Here is a 17,639-nt window from a genome sequence, read left to right as displayed (position 1 = left end):
AATGATATGCAAGCTATATGCTGATAAGGTGTTGGAAACTTTTAGAAATAAAATTGAGCAAGTACAATAAGCGAAAAAAATGCAGCAATTAATTGCATCACAGGATTAGTAGGGTTCTGGCAAAGGTGCAGCCTTGTAATTGCTTGCTCACGCCACTGCTGTATGAAGGGCTTTCAAAAAAGGATGCTCTAGAGATCCCCTCTGGAGGGAATTTGGCCTACTTGTATACTGTACACTGGCCAGATGTCTTGGGAAAAGGAGGGAAAGGACTATCCCAACTTTACCCCACCAAACGTGACCTGCCGATCGATCAACTGTACTGTACCCGTTCATTCTGTTCTGTACCCGTTCATTCTGTTCGGTGGACGGTGCAAAGAAAATTGCCCAACATTGTTTCAATTGCCATGCCAGGAGATCGAACCAGCGACCTCTCGATTACCGATCCAGTGAGTACTAACAATCACACCCACGGCCAAACCAAGTTTGAAGGAGATGGTGTATTTCATAGACCAATTTGGCAGTAGGAGGTGGTGGGCGTGGCCGGGATATTGCACATTTTGTTCGTAGGTACATGAACAAAAGTAATGCTTTTTTGTATGTCATACTTGACCCTGAGCTAGTGAAAACATGCGTTTTTTCTGTCTTAATTCATACAGTTGCCTGGAGGGCTATGTTAACAGCAGCCTTTCGGTGTTCAACGTCAGTGATTTTGAACCCACCGGGAATCCGTTGTCATCTCGATCGGACAAGAAGGACGGGCCACTAATTTGCAGGTATCAATGTGAAACGCACGCACGTGCACACCCACACAGAGATCCTCCTGTGCAGCCCTGGCACAAATTGCCTGGAGCAAGTGCTGGCAGTGAGCAGAGATTGTTATTGGTAAGGATTATCATTATTATTATGGGAGTGGTACACGGTGTGTAAGGATGCATTGATCAATCTAACAATATTGATTCTTACGCTGGCGATAGATGAGGGGCGAAAGTTAAAGGTGCAGCACTGCAATTGCTTGTTCATCTGACTGCTGGCAGAAAGGCCATTGACGAGTGGAGGCCCAGAACCGGTTCAGATATTCGCCCCCCGATTTTGGCGGTGAACAAAAATCAAGCACAGGTCGCCGAGTTTGTACCACAACATGCCAAGCACTACCCCACCACTCCCCACTCGGACTGATGTACACACTCACATGAATGCATCTACCATCACTTCACTGCAAAACACTTAGCTGCACACTGTCAGTTACCCCCGCCCCCCCCCCCCCCATTAATGTACAATACACCATGGGTCCTATTCACAAATGCACTCTTCGTTGGATGAGCTCAGTGCATATATGAACACCCCATTTACAAAGCTTGGATTCAGAAAGCCTACGGTGATGTTCATTTGAGGCGATCCACATTTACAAACACAGAGACAATTTTAACCGAGAAGATGGATTCTGGCTTAGCAATCACTGGAAGGACGTAATAAACCATTTTGATACACATTAGGGTGGGTAGAATAATACATAGTGTTATATTAAAAATGTATAAGGTATAGGGTGGTTTATAGCAATACAGTATGTAATTTAATGTTGGTTTTGCCTATGGAAGTATATAGTACGGTATAGACGCGTGTGATGTAAGAGAATAAAGTTTAGATGGAAGCATATTATATAATTTTTTACAACGTAGAATTTTTCATGTATTACTTACTGTTAGTAACTCAGCTTATTGTAGAGTATAGTAAGTTTACTGATGATGCTATGTAGTTTATACTTTAGTTTGTCATGCAGTTTATACTGTAGTTTTTTACGTGGTTGTTTAGTAACTACAGCTACATACTATTAACATTCCTTTCCTTTGTTAATGCTCCCCCCCTTCCCCCCCCCCTTTGATGCTGCTAATCCTGCATAATGCACGGGCATAGTATTGATTTGGAACCCCCCCCGCCCACCTCCTACGCATTTTCCATATGCTGAATTCCTCTTGATATGCAAATTATTTTGTTTAGGCGCTCTTCTTCCCACCTCCCCCCCCTCTAACCCAGCTTAAATATACGCTCCAAGCTTGGGGTGTTTCATTCTTCGCCTGAGGATGGCTGCTTGCGTTGTGGCCGAAACGTCGTGAGAATTGTTTTATTATGTTTTATTTTTATTATTTTATTACTTCCCTTCTACGTGACTTTACCGAAAGAACCAAGAAGGTGATGTTCATATTAAGCTTTGTTAGGGATCATTCATAAGTGATATACTCAATCCTTGCAATCTGTCTTAATTGGTGCATGTTGGTTTAATATTCGTTTAGACGAAAGTGGACACCCTTAACTTATGCCAGTCATTTTGCAAACAGCTGCAGCTGCCATGCATCATCAAATAAGCACCGTTGACATTCCACGATGACACGTGACAAAATGCAACCGAGAACTTTTGTTAAACCTAGCACTTATTGTCAAATTATAAAATGCTACCGCATGTGTTTTTTCGGTCATGCTGTACAGCTCTCTGGTGTGTGTTCGGGTTGCACCGGATGTTCTTTGTGGCACGATGTTCGACGTTTCGCTCCACACGCTTGGGGCGCTCCTTCTGAAAGTGAACTTCAGTTCCTGAATCCGAGCTTCAAGTTTGGCACGTGGAGCGAAACGTCGGACATCGCGCCGAAACAACACGTGCTACAGCCCCAAACTCCCATCGGTGACCTGTTCAATGCGGAAAATTTCAGCTTTAATAATAAAGTGTCCTTTAACTGTCACACCCTCCCGCCAGATACCGCGACTACAGAGAGGCCCCAAGCACAAACAGGGAGGAGCCCTACAAGTTCACGCTACAGTTCTGGCACGTGCTGGCCGCCCGACTGGCTTTCATCATCGTGTTTGAGGTACAGACGGCCAGCGGCTTCATGGGAGTTGTTTTGGCTGGAAGTGGCCAGTTTTTAGCGCGCTCTGGTTAGAAGGCGCAGCTCACAAGTCAGAAGGTTGCGGCTTCAAGTCTCGGTCAGGACTTGGCGATAATAAAAACAAACGGAGTTATTGTTTGATTGCGGTCGCTTGCTCGGGACGCCTGTTGATAAACAACTCGATTACGATCATCATATTACACTGATTTATTCGAATATGTTTCAATTATCATCATCATCATATTGATGTTTTTAATTATGTTTGTTCATCATTCTGCTTTTAACCTGAAACTCAAAAGCACACATAATATAGATGTTGGGTTGGATCGCGTAAATATAAATGTGTCATTAAACCCACCACCACCCGACACAGCCGATTAGTAAGGTTTGTCACGTAAATAAAACATGTCCATTAGTTACTAGTTCAGCACACCGGTGTGTTGGAGAGTAAACCCACAACATTTACAATTTGAGTATCGTGACGTTTCGCTGATAATTACAACCAGCCTCATCAGGCCACTCTGGCCGATGAACGAGTAACGAATTGGCACGTTTTGTTTTACGTGACACACCGGATGGTGGCGGGCTTATAACGACACATTTATATTTACGCGGTCTAGCCAAAGAATCTCTGTTACGGATAATATTAATTCGCGAAAGCCTCCGCGTTAAGAAAAAGCAAACGGCAGCCTTCAGGTGTTCGCGGCAACCGAAAGCGCCGCCGAAGCCGCCGTCTGTACGGCGAACTTTAACGCTGCCGACTGTCCCCTTGCGCCTTGGTTGACAGCACCTGGTGTACTTCATCAAGCTCATCATCGCCTACATGATCCCGGACATCCCCAAGGGGCTGAAGGAGCGCATGCACCGCGAGAAGTTCCTCGTGCAGGAGATGGTGCACGAGGCCGACCTCGACGCCTTGCGCAAGGAGCGCAAGAAGACCGGCCGTTTCTTCCATGAGTGGCCCTGAGGGCTTGGCTGCCCATGCCACCGTTGAACTACTAAGAACACCCCTCCTCCCTACACCCCCCCCCCCCCCCATGTGTCCACTCGCACCTGAACATATAAGAGCGTCTTTTTGTGACCTGGTTCATTAAAAAGAAGCACTTTTGTCTTTCGAATTTATTTATTTCCCATCGTTGTCCCAACTGCCACTGAGACAAAGTATCCGTTCGGATATCTCGCAGTGCAACCCTTCGTGTTAGAAAATCGCCCATGGAAGTGGATATTACAGAGCTACCTCTGAGATCCCTTTTAGTGACTTCTGGTTCACACAGTAGTGGGAAACATCTTTATACCCATTCTGCATATGAGAGTTAATGTCCGTCACATGAATCAAACTGATATAAAACCTCTATTATGGATGATATATCATTCTTAGAGCTGGAATTTAAGCCAAACTAAACGCAGAACCAAATTCAAGTAATCGGTTGGGGTTTTTTTTTGTTTGTGTGCAGTCATCGGCGAGGGGGCCTGAGACCGTTGATCAAGGGCGGCTGCACGAATTCAAACGCAGGGGTCTGATCGGTGACAATTGGGCGCTCTGACCTCGGAGCCACCCGACTCCAAAAAAAGGCGGCAACCGTGGGGTGGTTTCTTTTTGCCGGAGATGCTCCCACGTGGAAAAAATGGCGCGTGAGGGTTATGACTGAACAAAAATACAGCAGACAAAAAGAAGAGCAAAGCTTGAAGTAGTGAGAATGGATGATCATGTCGACTGGACTTCTGTGGAAAAGAGCTTTATAGCTCATCGGATTCCTCCAGTCTAAATAATAAGATTTGATTTGAAACTGCCCTGGAAATCAAAACATCACTGATGTGCCAGCGGTAATCTCAACGCACTAATAACATTCATGTAAATGTTCTACAGCGCTTTCCACAAATATGATTAAGATTGTTTAAGATTGTCATCCTCTACAAGGCACTTGGGGTGGTAAAACTCAGGGTGGAACTATTCACCCCACTGGCGAATTCAATTGATTGTCCGCGATTCAGGCTCGCAAATTCATGAATTGTTTTTTTTATCATCGTGGTGAATAGTAGCATCTCTAGTTGCTGCAGGGGTGCCATGAACACGTGACATGTAACACATACAAATCAGAATACGTTGATTCTTACGTGTGTGATTCGATTAATATATTGTAAACTAAAGAATACATATTGATCGATGCACCACTCCAACACAAGTAATATCAATGTCTGGCATATATACTATGTATAGCAGGGGGAGAGGAATGATATTTATTGGAATTTGTTGGGACGTATTTAATATGACTCAAGATGAAACGTACTTTGTACTTTCTGTCTCTTCTTCACATATCGTCTTCATACATTAAAATATAATCCAATGCATGATATCTCATCCTGTTCCAAATGGCTATGTTTCAAAGCCTGTTTCTTTACCATTATATCTCATTCTCACGAAATACAACTCTTTCCAACGCAGCGATTCACTTCAAATCAATATTTTCTATTGCTGGAATCCTATTCAATTTCACAGCATTCTATTCAACTAGATTCAGATTCATTTCAGCCTATGTTATGCCCTTTAATTCCAACTGAAGTGTGGTCATTCATACAAATTATTAGTCGTTCCATGTAAAATTTCTGTACCATATCTCAGGATTATAAGGTGCACTTATTTCCCTTCTGTATTTTACAGAAAACGGGGTGGTGCGTCTTATATTCTGGTAGGTGTGCATTAGTAACCAAATACGTATAACTTTATTGACTTTGGGTATACGTTTGGAGGGAGGTGCGGCTTTCTTAGAATCTGAGGAATACGGTCAAATATACCCATCAGTCCCGTTTCTGTCCCATTTGTTTTCAATACATTTTTCACAATTGAGCAATATCCAACTCACACTGTTTCAACGTACTCATGCCCGATCCACGCATTGCCCATTAACGTTTCCTGCAGGTGCAGAATTAAGCACAAGGTTTGCTCTCGCATTTGCCTAGCATCGAGCAGAGAGGGCAGTCACCCGCTCCGTTGCCAAAGCAGGCCACTCGGCGCGACTGTTCGTCAAAGCCTCAGTATATGGACTACTCGTCTCTGTGGAAATGCGCAGTGCTCGCAGCCTGCGTTAACGTTGTACACGCGAAGGCCCCAAAACTTAAGACTGTATCTGGCGAATGCGCAGTGCGTACAGGTGTGCTTTGCGCTCGCTTACGTGGACCTGCGCAAAGAGTAAGGTGCAAATGGTGGCAAGTTCTTCCCAGGTGAGTGTTTTGTTACGTTTGCACTTTTAAGGATAATAATAGCACAGCTCTTTGATGTGTAATTGGACGGCTCTGAACCTGTTGCTGTTGTCAGTGTGGTCTTCGTTTGCTCGTGGTGTTGGGGGTGTTTATACCAAATGACTCTATAAACTGAGGCTTTTAATCTCGCTCTTTTTAAATAAATGTACTCCTTGGACATTATTTCAGCCAATATGTTTGTCTCGCAGTCTTCCCCATTCGTATGCGAGCAAGGCACAATTACAGTGCAGTCCTGGACGTGTTAGCAATCGTTGGCCATTCATGTTGTGCAAATATCAATGATGATCATTTAATAGTCATACCGCGCCTCGCAGGCAGTACATCTCGAGGCACCTTGTGGCAGAGGGGCCCCTGTGTGTCACGAGCTCAACGCAGCACCAACCAGATAGTGGACATTAGTCTGCCAGTAAGGGGGGGGGGGGGAGGTTGGCGAATGTAGCTTAATTCCCAATCGGGTAATTTCTAGGTATGTTAATCGTTCAATCCATGCATCATCACACCCCGAGTTGTCTGTGACAAGTGGCTCAGATGACAGCAGGATAAAGTGATGAGCCGGGGTTAATGAAGACCAACTGCAGACGCGTCTCTCCTCTTGTGGTATTGGGGATGAGATGGCTTTGGCCTTGGTGCACGGAACATTGAGATGGACAAAGTTTCGGTTGCAATTAGACCCCTGAGCTTTTGGATCGATACGCCTTAACTTGCACGCCGTTACAGATGTTTAGTGCATTTCTTTTTATTCACATGATTCATTTACCGTTGTATATTCTGGTGTAGAAATGCCAGTGATGAATAACCCTTCCCCCCCTTTTTATAGCAATTTTTTAAAATAACGGTGTAATGTTATGATTGTTATAACGAGTGACTTCCTTTGGCTGTTGAATAAATAGGGCACCTGTTGGTGTGCAATGAGAGGTAAATATGGCATCAAGACAAGTGTGGCGACGGAAGGCCTAGAAATTTAATGGGACTTGGTGAACATTTCCATCATTATAACGCTGACGAGGTTAAGTTTGGTTGTAATTTATTTCCACGCAAAGGCATCTGCGTTCAGCCATTCCCTCGCGTGAAATATTGCACACAACACACATTGGATGCTATCCACTTACTGTGTTATCATCGATCAATGTATGGGGGGGTGGTGTCTTTAAAAAACATTTCTAGGAATTTGAAATATTTTTTAAATATAAAATGTCACCCGCCAGCCACCTCCCTCTCCATTACAGTTTTTGAAAAGAAAGGTAAAAAAAAAGTTTTACGCCGTCATATTGTGGAACAACTTTTGATTATATTTTAACGTATTTAATGTTTTATTTTGTATTTGGAGGCATATTAATATTCAAGTTGTACACCACACTGCTATCAGTTTACACGGCTAAATAACAGTATGAATTCAATGCAAAACAGTTCTATGTATACCAACGTATGGCATGTTCTTTGTTAAAAAGTCTTCACGTAATGTTGATGGATATAATGCAAACGCTCAGCATTGTCATATCAGAATATTTAGACGACAACATAGGCATATGGCCAAAGTATAGCTACAAATCATGTATACATGCATGCAGGTAAGCGCCACTTAATTCCATTTCTCAATCATACGTATATTTGTTTTAAAGCATGATACTGTACAGCGGTGTGCACATGGGGAGACCTTGGAGAGAGAAGAATGGTAGTCATCTGACTGATTTACTTCCTAATTGGCAATCTCTCCATCGTTAATGGACTATACAAGTGCGACGCGAAACCAGTTGAGCCAAGGTCATGATCCATCCTCCCATTGTATCTTGGAGACGCGTGGCTGCGTAGGTTTACGTCACTGAGCTGTATATTTCTCCGATGTGTTTGTGGGTTTGCCCAAGAAGCGTCCGGTCCTGAATAAGCTCGCAGCTTCGTTGAGCGAAACGTCGAATGTCGTGCCAAATAACAGGCTGCCCGTCCCTAAAACCCATCGGAGACGCTATACCTTCATAATAGAGGTTTTTTTTGGAGGGGAGGGTTTAGATGGCGTAAATATGAATGTGTCATTAAACCCGCCACCACCCGACGCAGCCAATTGTCACGTAAACAAAACGTGGCAATTCGTTACTAGTACAGCACACCGGTGTGTTGTAGAGTCAACCCACGACATTACAATTACTAATTGGCTGTGTCGGATGGTGGCGGGTTTAACGACACATTCATATTTATGCGATCTCACCCAAAAAAACACTTTTGGATAATATTGGTCGCGAAAGCCTACGTGTGAAACTGACACTCTCCCTCGTCGATCTTTGGAGAGGTTCACAATTGCATTGTTGTTCTGGAAATGATGCCCCCTATTTGTAACCATGAGCTCTAACATTATTGCAAACTCTCAACAGCAGCATTTGCAACATAGCAACTGGTTGAATGCTTATTTTACATAAACTGTTTACACATTATAATTATTGTTTTTGTTATTATTTTCAAGAAATGTGTTTTCCAATGATGGCTACATACTCATGTGTTAATATTACATGGCATATTACAAAACCAGAGTTAACTAAAGTTGCCTTAATAGACTTCGAAAATAATAAATCGGAAATTCTGTTACTATTTCTTTGTCCGTGTGAAAATGTTCATGGTCTTGCCTGCACCGCTGCAATAGACGCGCAGTCATCCACAGAGGGAGCCACAGAGCTGTCTTGCCACCGAATTACCGAAAACTCAATGCTCATTGATGGGAGCGCACGTTGACATCATTAACGAGCACTTTCCACATTTGATAATTGTTTTTTACCCTTTTATCTGGCAACAAAACTGAAACCTTTTTTTTTACAAGGAGTCATTTTTGCATTGACCACAATACCTGCGGTCGGAATGCAAACAAAAAACAACTCTGATAATGTATGCATTGTCCTTGAAATTGATTGGTCCACACCCGAGATAGCTTTTCTTAGAGCCTAGTCTCACATGGTGTTGGACCAGATGACGCCAAAAGGCGCACACAAGAAAAGGTGTCAGTTTTGTTGCCAGATAAAAGGGTAAAAAAACAATTATCATATTTTGCTACTGGCAAAGGAGGTTCCAATGGTGTAAATGCTTACTTTCCACATTTGTTTTACAAAAATTGTCTGGTCGTCAAGAGAAACACGAGTGGCGTTTTTTCTCAGATCAGTGGCTCGCGAGTTTGTTTTACAGAAGCTCTGAGACTTCACGCAAATGAGGTGTGAATGGATGCCTGGCACGATGTTGCCAACCTCGGGGGCACTCGCATTTGTAAATGAAGTTATATCATCTCTAGCGTGCCGGTGGAGAGGTAGCGCAACGATGAACGTGCACCACGCGCTCTTAACGTGGCGTCCTGAGTTCAATTCCTGGCCCACGGCTGACATAAGTGGCGAGAGATATCTGAACTCCCCCCCCCCCACCAACACTTCACCGACCTGCGAGGTGAAGTATGGTTATATTGTGAAACAATCTCCACCATCGACACATCCAGCAGTGGAATTTTTCAGACGCTGTCTTTCCCACAGACCTGTTCTTCACCTAAGGACGGCTGCTTGCGTTGTGGCCGAAACGTCGTGAGAATTGTATTTTATAATGTTTTATTTTTATTATTTCTCTTCTACGTGACTTTACCGAAAGAACCAAGAAGATTAATCGAGCAGTGGATTTGAAAAAAAAGGCTGTGCATATTATTGTGTTAATCTCAGCATGTACTTAACCACACTAAGAGATAGCAATTTCCCATCTGCCTTGCTATTGCGAGTAACGTTGATCGCATGACAGTTACACCAATATTCTCAAAGATGGAATGCAGCCAAATTAAGTGCACAACATCAACTTTCTACACCCGAGGACTCGGTTTAATCGCCAGATCTTGTAGGCAAGAGAACTCCACAAGCACCTTGGAGCCAATTTAGTGCAGCTAATTTTGTACAAACACTCATGATGTTTAGGCGTGGAGGACTTCGTAACTAATCAACAGGGTCCGTCTCTCAACATAACCAATGTGTTCCTTCTGGAGCAATGTTTTCCAGCATTAATTATCACAATTTTACCAGGCATGTTTTTTTGACAGGGGACATGGACACCAATAAAAGAGCCCCGAGTTTAATATGTGGTAAAACTATATATAATAATGCAGTACGTTGAACCTGACGCTGTTGGGTCGCAAAGCTTCAAGGTGCAGCCCTGAAATTTATCTAGTCGCACCAGTCGCTGGCTAAAAGGGTTTCACGCTAGCGGGAACTTAAGAGAGCCCCCTCCAGGGGGAATTGGGCCTTCTCTTGCATGCTGGTCTTAGGAGAAGTGGGAGCGCCCATACTTTACACCACCACACGCGACCTTCCGATCGACTGGAACGATCGACTGACCCGTGGCGTAGTCGTTCACACTGCTGGGTGCCCGCCCGTGAATTTCAACTTCCGCGCCTTGAGATTAAAATTGGTAACGGTGTAACAGGCCGTAGTATACCCCCAGGCCGTAGTATACCCGGGGTTAAAACGGCCTAGGCTAGATTATACCCGGGTATATTATAGTGTAGAGCGATATACACATGAATTACTAAATTTTTCCAACATTTTATTTAAAACTGTAAGCACATAGACTTTGATTGCTTCAACCAGAAAAACTTTAATAATAACCCTATCCCTAACCTTAACGCTATCCCTAACCCTATCCCTAGCCCTAAATGCTCCAATTGATTAAATTGAGATTCTTACTTCCATTTATACGCTTTTTAGATATCGATTGAAGTTCGTTTGAACTTTCACATGGGGCATAGTCTGCCCTGGAAGGGTATGGTCTGACCCAGGCTAGTTTAAACCCCCGGGGGGTATAGTTTAGCCAAGGACACTTTATCCACCCGGGTATACTCTGGCCTGGGCCAAACTATACCCGGGTTTAATCGGGGCAGGGGTTATTTTAGCCTGTTACACCAGCAAACCTCTGCGTTACAAGTCGAGTGCGCCGACTATTTTACACCACGGCAGCGTCCCCTAGTGAAATTAAATAAGCAATGTCAGTCATTATGGCTTTCATTGAACCGTAGATATGGCTTTAGTGTCACAATGACCTTCGGATTTCATTCGCTCTATTTGCTCACCCAGTAATGCGATGAGGGCGAGAGGTAATACGTGCAGCCATCCTTGAAGTAGCATGTTGATCCTTCTTTGTTGAAGATTATAATGATCCTCAGAATGCAGTAATTTTTGGCCGTTGTGCGTCATGTTGGCAATCTTAATCAAGCTTGTGCAATAGATAAAGCTGACTGAAAGAACACAGCCTCTTTTCGACCGTGACTTCTTTGTAGCATCAAGCTAAACAGTGAAAACATCAAAGCACAAATTTTACCATATCGCCAGCGGGCCCAAATTACTATTATAGAAAAAAAATCTAGCAGTAATCTTACATTGATAGAAAAAAGCTAGAATTTCAGCTTCATATCAAATTTTTTTATGAGATTTGACATTTTTGGTTTAAAGAACACTCACAAACTGCATAGCGATTGCACGACACACGCGTCGCTACATTTATTTCCCCGACCTCTGGGCTCTTCAATTGACCTCGAGGTCTCATTTTTCTAACGAGAAAGATGCATGCAAAGCCATTCATCACACTTTGCATTGGCGGTCAAACTGGTGCCAATGTCCATCTGGAACTCTCGCTCTATCTTGTTTGGCGCGTGTATTATTTTGGGAACAAGTGCGTCACACGTGTGCCCGTTGGCTTGCGGAAGAATGAGTGCAAGGAGATGGGCTCGTTGTAAAGGCAGACATCGTAGTTATATTTGCAGTTATTTCCAAATGCCATCGGTGACCCTCTGACAACCCGCACATTGCCCTCACGAGAAACTCCTCGGTCAAATTGTCATGTCCCTTAATTGTTTTTTTATATATAACTACCTTTTGTTTAACATGTTTGTTACACGCAGAATAACGGGCGAAACGGGTTTTTTTTTATATAACTACCTTTTGTTTAACATGTTTGTTACACGCAGAATAACGGGCGAAACGGGGTTTTTTTTTGTGTGCAGTCGCAGTAATGTGCCTGAAGGTTCTATTATCCTCACCACTCCGGGCGTAACATTTTGTCAAAGTCATCCCAAGAGTGGCTGTATAAGCAAGTTCAAGCACGTGGTGTGCAGCGCCTACTTGACAATCCACTGCTGAATTTCGATTTAAAGCTTTCGTGACTGCAGGGATTCATCTTCTTGGTTCTTTCGGTAAAGTCACGTAGAAGGGAAATAATAAAATAATAAAAATCAAACATAATAAAATAATTCTCACGACGTTTCGGCCACAACGCAAGCAGCCGTCCTCAGGTGGAGAGCAGGTCTGTCGAGTAGACAGACCCGCTTATTTCCATTCTACGTGACTTTACCGAAAACAGGACCCTGCGGGGTGAGCTGGTAGGAATAATACTTAGTACCGGTACAGGGATATCGACCGGGTATAGAGGAGTTAAAGAAAAAATTACTGTATTCTAGTGTAACGTTAATTAAAAGTGTTTGTTTTGACAAGAAACGCTGTGAGATTTAAAGACTCGTAGTCTTTCATTTCCAAACGATCACATCTGAGATTAATTGACCACCACCTTCTGCACTAGGCCTCGCGAAGCCTCCCGCACTAGGCCTCGCGAAGCCTGCCGCACTAGGCCTCGCGAAGCCTGCTGCACTAGGCCTCGCGAAGCCTTCTCTGCAGTAGACTTAGCGAAGCCTTCTGCACTAGGCCTCGCGAAGCCTCTGCAGTAGGCCTCGCGAAGCCTTCCCTGCAGTAGGCCTCGCGAAGCCTTCTCTGCAGGCCTCGCGATGCCTTTTCTGCAGTAGGCCTCGCAAAGCCTGCCGCACTAGGCCTCGCGAAGCCTGCCGCACTAGGCCTCGCGCAGTGCTTTTCGTGCACAAATAAGGCGATTAAATGTATCTCGTCTCTGTGTTAATAAATGTATCTTGTCTCTGTGTTAAAAAAAACGTGCTGCGTTTCAGTAAAGTAAATTTGAAGCGAAGTTTAAAGTTTCGCCGTGAGGCGCCGGAAGCGACGGCCATCTTGTTTAGTTCACAGATCGCAGGAGGAGCGGGCGGCCATCTTGTCGGACAGACGGACGGACACATTAATCTATTGGTGGTCTGGTCCACTTCGTTCCTACCAGTATAACCAAGAAGATGAGTGTGCGGGCTGGTGAATAATAACGATTTACATTTGTGAGGCGCATTTCATCCGTACATCCAAATGCACCGAAAGGGGTGAGAATAGATGTGGGCGTGATCATAAGTGCAAGACAACAATTGGTTACGCTGCACTATCGTCTTCTGACCACCACATAATCCTGCAGCAGCCTATAGCAACCTGGTATGCATGGTGGTCACCCATACAAGCACCATCCAGGCTCAAATCTGCTTTGCGTCTGAGGTTTGACATGATCCGAGCACATTGCAGGGAATTTGGTCACGTGTCCACTCAGATAGATAATGTGATATACTCTATATGTATACGAGAAATAGAGTGCATGTTAGTTGTCATACATGCAACACCATTGGTTCATTTGTATTGATTGTGTTACTCATGCAATGCAATTATGATATTGGTTGAGTGCAATATCAATTAATTGCACCGCAATAATTGGCAATTCATTTTTTACGAAACATTTCAATGTTGATTTAATATTTATTCTGTGCAGTAAATATTTTGAAGATTTCCAGTTCATTTGAGGAAAAAGTAATCCTAACTGGTGTACATCGGCATATTGGCTTCCAGTTCAATATTATCCAGCACTATTTGTTTAAGCGAGCAGACCTCCTGGCTTTTATCAGCAGTTACGCTTGACTTACCGGTTCTCGTTAGGAGAGTAAGGATTATTAAACTAAAAACGGACAGTATTTTGCTGATTGAACGGAGAGGCAATGACAGTGTTCTAGCTGCCGTACACAATGTGAAGCACACGATATAATTATGAATAATAACAATTATGAGGAAATAAAGTATATATTTTTTAATAGATACAGACGAAGACAGTTTCCCACAATTTTTGTGCAGCATGTTTGAAAGATACCCATAGTCATTAGTACGCATTCATTAATCCCCCCCCAACTTCGCGCAATAAGTTGCTTCCAAGTGACGTCATCACATCTACGCCTCTATTTAAGGGACGAAACAGGAGGATTTCACCTAAGATCTGGCTGTCGCCTGATGAAGCTAGTTGTAATTACTGGTGAAACGTCGTACTCAGATTGTAAATGTTGTGGTTTTACTCTCCAACACACCGGTGTGCTGTACTAGTGACGAACTGGCATTTTCTGTTTACGTGACAAACCTTACTAATTGGCCGTTTCGGTTGGTGGCGGGTTTAACGACAAATTTATATATTTGTAAGTTCCGACGGACGTACTCGGAGATGGAGGTAAGTTAAGGGCTTTCGTCAGGGTTTATTAAAGCTGTTACAATATTACACAGGAGGGTACACAACTCCCAGGGGCTAGGGGTCCTACTCTGAGTCCTGGGTCCCTGCCGGCTAGCTCCGGTCTCTCTCTCTCTCGTGTCGGATCGTGGACTCTGCCGACTCCACCGACCGGAGAGAGAAGCACCTCTACGGCTACCACCGGCTTCTCCCCAGACTCGCCACTCGATCCCTCTCTCTACCCCTGGTTCCCTCTTCACCCTGCTTACTCTACCCGTTCCCACAGTGACCCCGCTTACGTCACGGGGTATCCCTTAAGTACCCTAGGAGACGTGACGTCATCGCACTGAACGGTACACCTGACGTCACGTCCCCATTTTACTCCTATACATATTTCCTCGATCTAACCCCAAAAAAACAACTGTATTATGGATAAAATTGGTCGCGAAAGCCTACTGCGTGTTAAACTGTTTCAAATATGTCTCGCCCCCCCCCACCCTCTAATTTTCTTCAAGGCCATGGACAATAACAGTCACCACAATGACATATTCAGGTTTTATACACTCGTAAAGAGTATGTAACATTTTCAAAAAATCTTCGTCAACGATGATCAATCCACTGCTGGATGAAGGCATCCCCAAGCCGTTGCTCTATTTCTTTCTCACATTTCTGCAATTCATTAATTTACCTAGAACCTGGACATGAGCTGATCTTTTACTCCATCTCCTCGGTGCATGTCATCTCTGGCTCGATCTATTCTTTGGCTGCCACTCCATTATTATGTTTAACCATATATTTCAATCGTAGTTGCCATTAGGCAGGCTAATGGGTCCCCATAGTTTTAAGGTACAAGCCCTCTTCATATATATGGGGCTTCCAAAGGCAGATGGCAGGCGTGAATACGGATTAATATCGTACTGATGAGTTCTGGTAAGGAAAAAAACGGTCTACAGTTGTATGTTTAACACGTAGGCTTTTGCGACCAATATCTTCCATAATAGAAGGGTTTTTTTGGGTTAGATCGCGTAAATATATAAGTAATTAGCTTCATAAGGCGACAGTCAGATTTGTGAAGTCCACCTGTTTCGTTCCTTATATAAGGAACGCCTGATGAAGCTAGTTGTAATTACTGGTGAAACGTCGTACTCAGATTGTAAATGTTGTGGCTTGGCTCTCCAACACACCGGTGTGCTGTACTAGTGACGAATTGGCCACGTTCTGTTTACGTGACAGCCCTTACTAGTTGGCTGTGTCGGATGGTGGCGGGTTTAACGACACATTTATATATTTACGCGATCGAACCCACAAAAACCTCTACTACAGTTGTATATTTGTTTCACTGCTGCCTGTCGGTTGTCGTTGTTTAAAGACAAAATGACCACAGCATTTCGTCTGAGCTGGTGGTTTCGCATAGTGTAAAAGGTTGAGAGATGTGTGTATATGCAATGCACGTCTCTGCGTGTAGTTGAATATACAGTACTAGTTTGGTTGATGTCTTGAACCTGCCTGTGCTCGCTAATCCATATATTCCTCATTCTGTCTCTCAGTGTAATTCCATGCAGAGAATTTCACATACTATTACGTAATACCACAAACGAGGCGAAAGCGTATCATTTTTTTGCCTGAATGCACAATTCCACTTTAGTCAATTTACAATCGTGTCCAAACAACTCAACTGAATTACCCACGAGTAACATTTACCTGCCTTCCACACAATTTAACAACCTTAAGTCTCCCGCACACAGATTTGAAAGTGGACAATATCGTCCTCGGAGAATGAGGGTGGGGAATGTCCTCGAGGGAAAATCACCGACGGATTTACTGAAGTGGCGGTTACAATGCCAGATAGAATTTTTCTTGCATATGTTTGCAATTTTACGTTACTTTTTTACGTGACAGTTTTACGTGATTTATTGACTTTCCATAACAATTGTTACACATGCATGACTTGTTAGCGGTGGTGGTCCTAGCCAATTGAGTACCCGACACAGAAACGATCAATTTTGTAAAATCCTAGTGAGGGACAGAATAGAGACAAGAAATAGAACTATAGCGAGACGAGAGAAATGGAGACATAAATAGCACTGCAGTAACACAGACATAATTTCAACCGTGATGATGGTTACAAACTGAGTAATCATTGGAAAGATGTGATTAACCATGTAAAAAAGATTTAACTACACTTATTTGGCCAATATTATTTGACAGACAACTATTACAGGTTATTGATAGACAGCCAGGCTTGTTTTACCATGTTTAGTTGTTTTCTCCTTTTCACACTATTGTTATGTAGGCCAGGTTTAGTCACAAACCGTACCTCTCCATAACAAAGGCTCACCCTCTTAAGCCTCACCTTACCATATGAATAAAAAGTGTGCCGTACTTGGCCCTTCCCCCCTCTCCAACCATTATATATACGGAGTGGTAGCTCTTGCAATCTCTCATTTACTTGATACAGCTGTCGTGGCTGTTATGGTTCCACCTGAAGACGGAAGCTTGTGTTGCCTCCGAAACGTCGTGATTTTTATTTTATTTTACTTTCATTAATTTTAATATTTTACCTACGTGACTTTACCGAAAAAACCTAAGAATGCGAAATGCAGACTTTGGTTCTTTTGGCCACTTCTTTATGACCCTTGGGCTACACCCATTTCAAACCTTTAAAAACAGTCTGCCTCAGCAGCAGACCACGCTTTCCCACCTCATGACGGATGCTTGTGTTGCGCCCGAAACGTCGTGATTTATTTTATTTTATACCTAGGTGACTTTACTGAAATATCCAAAGAGTATGGATTCCTGCAGTCACGAAAGCTTCAAATCAAGATAGAGAGAAAATAGTTTGATTGTCTTTCATGCCAATTATTGATATTTGATGCACCCCTCATATTTTCGTGAATCCAGGGTAACCGTGAGCTACTTCGGGCACGTAAGCTTCTGTTATATCCGGCGAGCGTTTGTCCCGCGCCACCCACTCGCTGCTCTCCAGAATCCACGGATGGCACCGACATTGGAAAATGCACGTCGGGACAAAACCTGTTAACACTTCCATTAGCTCACAAAGGCTTTGCCGGCAGGTTATATCATTATTATTTTTCACACAAGTCATGGCATATGCATGGGGATTGGGTGGTAATCCGAGAACAAATC

General features: G+C 43.5%; 1 protein-coding gene across 2 annotated transcripts in view; it reads left to right on the top strand.

Moving 5' to 3' along the window:
* ANO4 (anoctamin 4) overlaps window positions 1-8,711 on the top strand; it is a 172,562-nt gene extending 163,851 nt beyond the window's left edge. For both annotated transcript variants that reach the window (XM_078863635.1, XM_078863634.1), the window contains 3 exons: window positions 657-773; window positions 2,747-2,858; window positions 3,664-8,711. In XM_078863635.1, the coding sequence (XP_078719761.1) occupies window positions 657-773; window positions 2,747-2,858; window positions 3,664-3,843 (409 nt within the window). In that variant the 3' untranslated portion in view covers window positions 3,844-8,711. The remainder of the gene's footprint in view (window positions 1-656; window positions 774-2,746; window positions 2,859-3,663) is intronic.
* The last annotated feature ends 8,928 nt before the right edge of the window (window positions 8,712-17,639 follow it).

This window comes from Lampetra fluviatilis, chromosome 16 (assembly GCF_964198595.1).
Source record: "Lampetra fluviatilis chromosome 16, kcLamFluv1.1, whole genome shotgun sequence".
Taxonomy (NCBI): domain Eukaryota; kingdom Metazoa; phylum Chordata; class Hyperoartia; order Petromyzontiformes; family Petromyzontidae; genus Lampetra; species Lampetra fluviatilis.
This window is presented reverse-complemented; position numbering and strand designations above follow the sequence as displayed.